This window comes from Myotis davidii, unplaced genomic scaffold, assembly GCF_000327345.1.
Source record: "Myotis davidii unplaced genomic scaffold, ASM32734v1 scaffold616, whole genome shotgun sequence".
NCBI classification, from domain to species: Eukaryota; Metazoa; Chordata; class Mammalia; order Chiroptera; family Vespertilionidae; genus Myotis; species Myotis davidii.
In genome coordinates this window covers 206,901-218,277 of record NW_006291965.1, presented here as the reverse complement: position 1 = coordinate 218,277, position 11,377 = coordinate 206,901, and the positions used below count along the sequence as shown (strand labels likewise).

The 11,377-nt window shown below is 37.6% G+C and overlaps 1 protein-coding gene across 1 annotated transcript in view; it reads left to right on the top strand.

Moving 5' to 3' along the window:
- Nucleotides 1-1,975: 1,975 nt before the first annotated feature.
- Nucleotides 1,976-11,377, top strand: part of TMC1 (transmembrane channel like 1) — a 115,018-nt gene continuing 105,616 nt past the window's right edge. Inside the window, exon 1 of the mRNA XM_015564996.1 lies at nt 1,976-2,123. Within this exon, the coding sequence (XP_015420482.1) occupies nt 2,108-2,123 (16 nt within the window). The 5' untranslated portion in view covers nt 1,976-2,107. The remainder of the gene's footprint in view (nt 2,124-11,377) is intronic.

Here is an 11,377-nt window from a genome sequence, read left to right as displayed (position 1 = left end):
GCTGTCTCAAGGACAGCCTTGACACAGTAAGGAGGTTGTTGAGACCATCTAGACAATATACCTGACTGAACCTGTTAAGGTCTCTACATAAACTTTTAAAATTTTGGTGGGCAGGGGCAGAGATCTACTCCTATTGTGGCTGCCCAAGACAAAGCCTTGTAAGTCCCCTTGCTTGTTAACACAGCCACCTGCCAATCTGGAGTGGCCTGCTTCTTTCTTCCCTCTCTCCTTGACCTCGCTGTACGGCGCCAGTTACAGATTTCACCAGGGAATTCCCAAGGTTTTGAACCAACATACGCATACTGCTAGTGTTCTTGATTTGAGCTTCTCTAGATGAGATTTGGTCTTTCTTTACATGTCTAGTGGCTCTGTGTTTCCATTGTCTGTGAAATTACTGATCCTACTTTTGTCCATTGTTTTCTTGGGTCATGAATGATTTTATATATTCAAATCTTTGTCCTTTTTTACTTTTGGGGTGCTCTTCTTCTTGGTGGTAGGTAGAAATTTTTTATTCTTATACTTTTATGAAGTGCTGTAAATGTCTTCTACTTTGAAAAATTTCTTTGAAACATCTTTGTATAAATAGAAATTTCTTATTTTAATGTAGTTGAATTATGGTATAATATACAGGTATTGTAATATAGAAATCCACACCTGAAACCTGTATATTTGTGTTGACCAATGTCACCCCAATCAATTTAATAAATAAATATTTAAAAAAATAATGTAGTTGAATTTATCTATTCTTTCTTTATGGCTTCTGTCTTTAATATTTTATTTAGTATTGCTATTATAATTTTCTGGATACAAGGCTTCCAGAACATCATTTGTTAATTTACCCATACGTTTATTATGTTTTTTGTCATAAGAGTATTCAATTATTTTGTATGTAAGTTAATATAAATAAAATTACATATTTTTCTCACTCTAGGTTATAGCCCCAATGATTTGCAATTAAACTTCTTAATCTCTTTAAAAATTCCCAAATTAAAGAACCACTCTGGGCATCTGTAAATATGCGTAGTGATATCAGTAATATCCTATTTTACCATTAGAGTTAATCTAGTGTCCAAATAGGAAAAAACTCCATGAGCATCAGCCTTACAGAGCTTTAATTTGAGTCATAATTCTGAGGATGCTACAAACTAGTTCGGCTAAAATCTATGTAACTAACCTTTGCATTCTAGAAGGGTCAGATCTGCGCACAAATCCATTTGTGAAGCCAAAAGCTGCTCTGGTGTAAATGTGCCACCAGGATCCATTTCAGAACACTGCTCCTTCTTGCCAAGGTCAGCGGCTATCACCGAAGTAACCAGAGAATGCCGGTGTCCTCACTCTCAAAAAGATCGCCTGTTTTGCAACATTAAATTTCAGCCCTTCCTGTCCCTTTTTTTTTTCTTTTTATGATGAAAATCTATTTTGTTTATCATTATAAGAAAAGATGACTACCTTTCTATGAGAGGTTTTGATAGAAAAAAAAGGTCTTAAGATTTGGCCTAGGAAATAACAATTTCCTCTTATAGCAAGTTCTATTTTCGAAGAAGTTGAGAAAATGAATACATTGTCTCCAGATTTCCCCACATTAGAGATTGCCCTGGAGCTTTATGGCTTAAGCCTAAACTCCAGGTGTCAGAGTCTCTTCTTTATTTACTCATTTAATTTACCTGGTATACTTAGCAGTCAGCATTTCTCACCTTTCTAAGAGTGCACTCACTTACACTGCCCTCAGTGTATGTAATTAGGATAAAAACCCTGGAATGAAAGGCATTTAAAACGAGGCAGGCAAACATATACAGGGTGGGATGAAGCCAGATTTGCTTTGAATAGGATCAGTTTAGTTTTATTTCAAACATAAGTTCCAAATACAGCCCTTTTGACCTGCATACTCCATCCCTAAATGGGAAACTAAACATTCATGAAAATTTAATGGCGAGGAAATTAGTACCTTCTTATGTTTCAGACTGTGAAATGGCACCAGGGAGCGCTTTCAGCGACAGGCAGGCGTGTGTGGATGTGCTGGGCCAGACCTGAAACATTGGTCTCTTCAACCTGTCATCCTTCGCCAGGTCAGCCGGTGGCTGAGGCGCTCTGACAGGACACCCCCAGGATGCCGCCCAAGAAAGGTATTTCAAATAAAGACCTGGTTGTAGATATTCTACCTTTCTTAGAGATTGGACACTGAAAAGACTTTTCACAATTTTTGTTCCCTCTTTGGGGCTTTTCCCTTTTGACGTGTGTGTGTGTGTGTGTGTGTGTGTGTGTGTGTGTGTGTGTGTGTGATATTTCTTCAACTTCTTTTCTTGAATGGACATATGGTTTCACCAACTGGTAATGCTCAGACTTACCTTTCTTTCATATAGGAAGACAATGGGGGAAAGCAAAATACACTGAGATTCCAGTGCAGCAACTCAAATTCGGGGTTCAGTCCATAACAGTGACCTACCCTGAGAGTGGTGTGTGGGTCAGCTTGGTGAAGGAGACCTGTTCTGCTTTAGTTCGTGGATTAAATACAGTCTGAATTCAGTAAAGCTGAAAAGGAGGATTAAGACAGAGCAAGTGAGAAAAAGAGACATAAAAACTATTGTTTGCTCTTTATTCTTTTTTCTTACCTTCTTTTGATTAAGTGTTTTTAAATTCCATCCTGTCTCCACTATTGGTATATTAGGATATATTTTTTGTTGTTATTCCATTTTAGTGGGTTTACAATATACATCTTTAACTTATCGAACTCAACCTTCAAGTAATGATACACTGCTTTACATATATTTTAAGAATGTCACAATAGTATAATTTTATTTCTCCCTCCTGTACTTTGTGTTATTGCTTTTACATATTTTAATTCCTTATATATTTTAAAGTCTACAATTTATCATTATTATTTTTGCGTTAAATGTTCATATATCTTTAAAATAAAGAAACAAAGCCTTTTTAATTTACCAATATATTATCTTTTCCAGTGTTTTTTCTTCCACATTTTAGATCCAAATTTCTATCTGGTATCATTTTCCTTCTGCCTAAATGACTTTCTTTAATATTTCTAGTAGTATAGGTTTGCTGGCAATGAATTTTTTCAAATTTTGTATGTCTGGGAGAGTCTTTACCTTAATTTTGAAAGACATTTTTTGATGGAAATTATATATATATATATATATATTCATTCCTTTTAGTGCTTTAGAGGTTTCTTTTTTTATAGTTTCTGATGAAAAGTATCATAAATCTTTGTGTTGCTTTGCTCTGGCTGCTTTTAAGGTATTCTCAGAATTACTATGGGTTGTCTATTGCACAATGTCTGAAAAGAGATATTACGTGTATTTTATCTGACTTTCTAGTTGCTTAAAGTAAGAGAGTTAATGTATTCCTAGTTACTTCACTATGGCTAGAAGCTAAATTCCAATACTATGTTTATAGTATGCTTGGGCTTAATTTTCTGATTCCCTTAATTTATCATGACTTTTAGGTAATGTAAGCAGGTACATGAGGATATCTACAAACATGTTTTTCTACTTTGGAGTAGTTCTCACAGACCTGGCTTTTAGGCAGTGATATAGATTTTTATTACCTGGGTTCCTTATGCCAATATTCATAAATATTGAGTACATCCATATGGAATATTATAATGGGAAAAGAAAGATAAAATACTATTCTTGTCTGATGTCTTCATAGATCTTGGAGGGACTTGAAGGAGGGTCATGAAGTCCCTAACTCTTTATTAAGTGAGACAACATTAAAAGGATTCAGACCAAAATTGTCCTAGACAATAAAAAACATACCAATGAAGAAGCCAAATCTCTACATTTTTTTTCCTCCTGTGACACATTCTATAACAATTGCTTCAATTTAGAAATTTTAAGATGAATTCAAATATATTTCATAAGTATGTGAGAATTCTTCTTCCTCCTCTGGTTGTTGTATGGGAAAAAGTCAGTTTCCATCAATGTAGAGATTCATATTTGCCACTACTGTTGTTAAGTTATCCTTTTATCTCCCTGAGTTTGAACAAGCTGTGCACCTTTGATGCATTTAACACAATACTTACTGATTATTGAATACGACAAAATATTACAGACATTCCTTAACTTGAAGAAGCTCATAACCTATTGGGGAAATGAGACAAATACATAGAAAATGTTAAAAAGTAGTATAAGACCATAATGAGAAGGATGGTTGAGTGCAGGATATGAAGTGTGAATTCAATTATAGAGGCAATATACACTATGTACTTTTTTTCATTTCCAACTAGTTAATCTTCTTCTATGGCTCTCTAGTGAACATTCTTCAGTTTATTCAGATCATTCCTTAGATGCAGAGCTGAAACATTTAGTGTATATAAATCTGAACAGCTATGAATATGTTTGGATGATTACAACTTTCTGACTGCTGTACTTCTGTTTTTGTATCCCAAACCCGTTCTTGCTCTTATCACTACACCATGTCATTATCTCTTGGCAGTGTGGAAAGTGGAACAAATGTTGGAATCATGCAGATCCAGGTTTGAATCCTTTCTTCATTTCTTGCAGGCATTAGAGCTTGAATGAGTATGTTAAGGGCAATTTGGTAAAAGATAACATATTCCAGCTTAGCTAGCCTAAGCTAAAACACAGCGAGAGGTGGCATACACTCATAGAACCCAAAAGCAAGAATGAAGTTGAATCTCAAGCTCAGCTAGAACTGGAGACTAAAGCACTATAGCAAACCCAGAAAATTGTCTTTGTTTCTTACTTCTATAAATCTGCTTCATTCTTTCTGGCTCCCTGTGATTTTCTCTCTTTTATAGTAGTCATGACAGGTTAGGCAGAAGCTAAGAGTGGCTAAAGCTTTCATTTCTCAGCCATGTGGATGAATAAACTTGTATTTTTTAAATCAAGGCATAGTTCACAGAAAATATAGAGAAGCTGGTAGAAAAGTTCCCATAAAAGCGTATTAATTGGGATAATAAAGTGTTGGTTGTTCACTATAACTAATAATTTCATCTCTTTTAGGCTAACTTACTTATATGTACAAAATCCTCCAAAAACACTCTCTTCTCCCTTTCTTCCTTTCCAGTCAACCTTTATTCTCTGTTATAGAAAATGTTTTTGCTAAGTGTATATAATATGAATTACCTGAAAAGAGGAATATGTGTTGGTTTGAAATATGATTGAATCATTGAAAACAGCTTACATTTTCATAATTTATCCATACATTCCTCCTGAGCCAAGTAGATGCAATGGAAAGTAACAGGGGTTGAGTGATTTTGGTAATTCTTCACCCAAGAAGGTTGTTTGCAGAGGTGAGGATTGTACAGCTATAGAAGCTGCCTGTGGGGTGAACTATTGGGGCAGTACCTGAGGGAATTTAGCAAAAGGCCCTCAGTGGGATGCATTAACCAAGTCAAAAACCCAAAGTGTGAGAGTGTCCTCAGTGCAAAAGAGATGGTTCTGAAGAATGCACAAAATTTCCCCATGCAATAGCCATGAGATGAACCACAACAAGGCATGGTGGTCACCCAGTGTGAGCAAAAACGCTTAACTTTTTGCCCTTCCAATACTCTTTTACTATTCCATTCCATGCAAGAACTAGAAACCACACACTGAGTAGAGGAGGCATAAGTTAGGAGAAATGGTTGAAGAGATGACTCCATTCCCTCCCCTACTTCAGTCTCCATGACTAGGTTCTTGGCATGAGTAAATAGGAGATGCTTTGAATAGGATATGAGATTGAAGTCTTAATTTATATTGGACTGGATATTTTAATACTTTAATACCAGAAAATGAATTATCAAGGTGATGTGGTTCATATAACTGTAAATGACCAGAAAGCTACAGGATCTGCCTAAAATGTTATCTAGGGCTGGGAAAGTGAAATCTGATGGAGCCTGATTAAAGGTAGCATTTGTTTACCCTTTCCACAAAGGATCACTTATTGAAGTGAACTGTAATTATAGTTAGTAGGGCATATAATATATTTTGATATAAAAATCCAGTTCTTCCTCTAAAGAGAGCTAGTTAGAACCTTAAAGCAAGACAGCTAAGGAATTTCTTATAGGGCGGTATGGCTCATCCACTATCTGTGTGTTTCATCCTGTTCCTGGTCTAATCTTAGCTGGGATGTCTACTTGTGATTACAGGGCTTTAATTACCTATGACAGAGGGTTCACAATCTTGGCTTTCTAACTCTGAGAATGACTTCATGATGCTACACAAGTATTTTTCTACTCCTGAGATCTAATGGTCTCTTAATTCTCATGTTTGTTCTTTCCCCTTGAGGGGAGGGTTGTCTACAACCTTCCTGTCTAGTTTGAAGAGGTCTTTCTGCCAACTTGATATTAATGCTAGTTTTTGCTAAAAGTCAAAACTAAAAATCGGTTCCCCATTTATGTAACCTCATAACATTTCCTGGGTAATAAATAATTAAACAGCCTTCCCAACAATAGTAGTTGAGTTTTTTTTCTTTTTCTGTTTTGCTTTTTTTCACCTCATGGCCAATATCTTATGCAAATTAAGCTTGCAACTAGCCCAAGCCTTTACATACGGTGATTTTGTGAAATGGGATTCTCTATTTCAAATATATTTCCTTTTCATTGAACTTACTGAATTTCATTCCAGTCAATTTTCCAGTTCTTAAACATCTGGCTTTTGAGAGGCAATTACCAATACATGGCATCTTCTCCCACCCCCTTACCCTGTCTTTGAAAATATGTTTTTGATTTAAGCAAGAAAAGCTTTCCTGCTTTTGTGCTTTTGCTCCAACTCTCCAAATATACAAGTAGTTTTAGAATTCTAGAGTTTCTCTAGTGCATCTATAATAAAAAAGTTTTCTTATAGATACACTTGAGGCCTGGTGCATGAATTTGTGCATGGGTGGGGTCCCTTGGGGTGGCCTGTGGGGATCGGGCCCCAGCTTGTGCCCACAGCCTCACAGCTCCGCAACCCCATCTGGTACCCTGCCATGGCCTGGAGCCACCCCTCACCTGCTCCACCATCCCGCTGCGGTCCTGCTCTTGTCGGGGCCCATTGGGGCTGGCAGCGCCTCCACTGCCACCTGCTGCTAGCACCGTGTCACCGACACCCACCATGTTCCATGCCGCCCCCTGGTGGTCAAACTCCCGGTCAAACAATTTGCATATTAGGCTTTTATTATATAGGATATTGGTAATACTAAACTTCCACTGGATACTTAGAAAATAAATATATTCTAGTTTTTAATATCTTCATGGTGAGGTTCTTCCTGAAAAACATCTCCTGGATCCTCCAGGAGATGCTTGCAAGTTCCATTAAAAATTATGAAGTAGCTCAATTTGTACTCTCCTGGGGCTTCCCATATTATAATAACACATACCATTATGATCTAGGATTTGGTAGTCTAAAGCTCTCTGTCTTCCACTTTTCATTTTAGCTTGCTTTCATCAGGTATCTTTATGGAAAATATTATTATGTGATTTTTATACTGGAATGTAAATTATGTGTAGTTGACAGTGTGCTTTTCAGCCCAGCCTGCGTGGCTCAGTGGTTGAACATCAACCTATGAACCAGGAGGTCATGATTTGATTCTGAGTCAGGGCACTTGCCCAGGTTGCTGGCTTGATCCCCAGTGTGAGGCTTACAGGAGTCAGCCAATCAGTGATTCTCTCTAATCATTGATGTTTCTGTCTCTCCCTCTACCTTCCTTGATTGATGTTTCAGTAAAAATGTATTCTTTAAAAAAGAAAATGTACTGTTTTAAGCAGTAGCCACACTATTGGATTCTGTCTACAGCCTCCCATGGACATGATTCAACTGATGTGAAAGTTCTGGTTTCCTGCCATGCAACATTTAGATTCTCCAAACTGGTATGTCATGGTTTTCTGCCATTTGAATTGAGTCTTCCTTTGAACTCATATCTAATCTGTTTGATCTTCTTCATTTCCTGCACACTGAGCACATGCTCCAACCTCTACATTTTCTTTTATTGAAGTAATCCACCTTAGTCTCTCTCAATCTTTGCTTATCATCAGTCTGCCCATCTTCAAGGCTCAGTTGATTACCACTTCCTCTTTGACGCTTTCCGGATTTCCTCAGCAAGATTCAATTTCTTCCTCTTTATACTTTCTGTGGCATTAAGTCTGCAACATTTATATGTCACTCTTCAAGTGCTTTGGAGGATAGATGTTATTTATGTCCCTAATACGGATAGTGGCCAGTTTTTTCTAGGCCAAATATTGAGACACTTGGCCAAATCATTTTTTCCCAATTTGCGAGTTTCTTTACATAATTAAAAACTTTAAAATAAAATTTTGTTTTGTAACATTTTTTCAAATTCACAAAAGTGGAAAGTCCAAGGATTAGGTGAGCTTGTTGTAGTCAACTGGCTACTTGCTGTGCTCATGGGTGGTTTGTGTCTGCTGGCTAGCACATTTTTGTCCTGGAGAAAATCTACCTGGGGAACCAGAGTACAATGCAAATGTTGTTGGCAAAGCTCATAATCAAGAGCCGAAATAGGCTGATAGACTTGAAGGATGTTTCAGCCAGGTCTGATGGAGCAGTCCAGATTTGCCAACAGGAAGAAAACATGGGAATGACTTGTCTTATCCAAATCTGGATCTCTTTAACTGGATGGCATTTGTCCTGCCTCTTTTGGAAACCTTTGTAGGTGTCAGAGCTCATCTTCCATGTTTTGATGTTTAATAGCACTCAAAGGTTTTGTTTTAATGACATGAAAAAAAGTGTATTCACTTAATAAGCTATATATTCAAAAATTGGCTACTTTTTAAATAAGGAAACATAAAAAAATTTCTAATAGATCATAGCTAGCAAAATATTTTTAATCAGGACTCTTCTAGAAATTTCAGGGTGTATCATTATATCACTGATTATACTGGAAGATATGGGAAAGCAGGGATGTGGCTAGTTTTTAATAGCAAATATCCCCGCAAGAAGGATGGACTTAGGTTTTATAGGACACCTCCTGAGACTTGCTTTTTGGTGGATATAGGAAGAGGCAGTTCTAGTCTAGGGTTTGAATCCTTGTTCTTATTTGCTGCTTCAGGAGATGTTAGATGTGGAGGGTGGCCTCTGGTATTGTTTTCCTTGGTAGGTTACATGGCATCAAAGGCAGCACTTCAGGAAGTAAGTATGTTTTTAGACTTCATGACTTATTTACATAGATTGCTATGGAAAGTGGTACAAAGATATTTCAAGCATAGACTATCACATCCAGGGAGCTCTACACTGCATTCAGATAACCTGGGATGAGATGGGTGGAAGCATCTGCAAACTGAAATAAACCACTGCAAACTTCTCCTTTGGAATCCAGAAGTCTGGCAACTGGTGGCTTAGGTAGTGGGTCAAAGAGACCTGACTGGCATCATGATGCCACCTTGGTTTAGAGACTTGGAGACTAACCTTCAATAGTTTGCTTCCTTTAAAAATCCGTTTAGCTTTTTGTTCCCCAATAAATATTTCTCCTGGTCCATGTTTAGATGTAGGTGAGAGTGTTCAATACATGTGAGCTATCAGCACTGACTGGTAGGAGGGAAAATTATCCCATTCAGGAGTGAGAGATATTTACTTTCTCTGTGAGGAAGAATGACTCGCGTAATGGGGTTCGGCTCCCTGCCTTGATTATTTCTCTATCCCCTGCAGTCTCTTCTCCACTGAATGGGTTATGTGATGTGCAGAGGGCCAGACTGCATGAATGCTTTAGTGAGAAGATGGCAAATTAAAATATCAGAAATTTCAAGAGGAAAGATTTACAATAGCTCCATTTAAACGTGCTTTGGTATTGAGAGGAATGAGAGATGCAGTTAAGGAAAATATAGAATCTTCTCTAACAAAATTAGGGAAGAGCCCTGAAGAAGCAGCCCATTCTCTTTGGCCTTTGGCAAGTCTCTATTACCCCCTGTGCCTTCGTCCTTGTGACTTTGCTCATGATCTTGCTTCCTCTTGGAAAACTTTTCTATAGCAGTCCAAAGGCCCCAAGGCTTGGGAAAGTAGCAAGTATGAGACTGGAAGGTATTGGTAATACCTTTATCGTTCGTTCATTCATTCATTCATTCATGCCACTAACATTTAGTGAATTCTTAATATTTGTCAGGCACTAAGGACAGAGTTGAAGATCAACAAAGCTCTTTTATTCCTGGAACTTACTTGCTTGTGGGAAAAATAAACAGTGGATCAATTAACAAATAACTAGATAACCTGATATCAAGTGGTGATGGTGCTATGAAGAAAATTAAAGCAGGATAAGAAAACTAATGGTAATTGGTAGTTTGTTTTTTTCCTCCCAAACTGGCTGCTTTTGCATCCTCAGTGAGATGGGAGTGACAAAGGGAACTTCCAGGGTTGCTTTCAGGTTAGGGCACTTTTCTACCCCTAGTCCCACCCCTGCCCTTACAACCCTTAGATTCTGAAGTGTAAATCAGATCACTCCTCTTCATTGCCACTACATTCACTATAAAAATGTACATGCACTACTACATTCCTTTGCTTAGATAAACCGGACACCTCTTTTCTTTTTTCTCGTGTTTGCAGTCTTGTAGACAGCTCTCATCTGCTGATGTTCCCTCTTTGCAGATGTATAGTTTTAAAATTCTTTTACTACCCTGTGTAGTTGGATCTTGGTAAGTACTGAAGACAAACACCTATATACAATTCACCATATTTAAATGGATTTATTCACTTAATAACACAGCCATCACTGTTTTCTTCTGTGGGCCCTGGGCATTTTTAATCCTTTGCAATTTTTAAATTGTTTATGAGTAACACGGTCATGTAACAGCATCTATTGTTATAAATTCCACCTCCACCCCCACTTTCCCCAATGGAGTTGTCCTTCCTCTCCATCAATTCTGCTCTCTTGTTAGAGATTCAGTTTAATTCTCAGAGTTGTCCAGAGGAGCCTCCAGTAATTTGTCAATTACTAGTACAGTTGAGGTTTTCCTACCCAGGAACAGTTCACGCAGAGGTTTCTACTGTATCTTCCTGTCTCTCTCTCCAGTTTCGAGGGTTGCAGTTGTCCTGTGACCTCAATTCTCTGACAGATCTAAGAAGAGCTGTTGATTTTCAGTTTGTTCAGCTTGATTCCTGTTGTTAGGATGAAATTGATGACTTCCAAGATCCTACATCTGGAGACTCAGTTTAAGTCTGTCTCTTTCATGCTGCTTACTCTGATCATTTCTGCTCTGGGCAATCTCCTTTCTCTCAGCTCCTATGCTTGACATTAAATATCAGGGTAATCAGACATATTCCTCCTTACACCAAATGTTTGATGTGTGCACAGCTTGTCTTCTAGCGAAACTGACCTCCTGGAATGACAAGGAAGTATCTTATTTGCTTTATGGCTCCCCAGGTTTCATAGATCAATATAGATTTGAATGCCTTCTATATATCAGAAACTGCCACACATATTTTACTGACTTAAT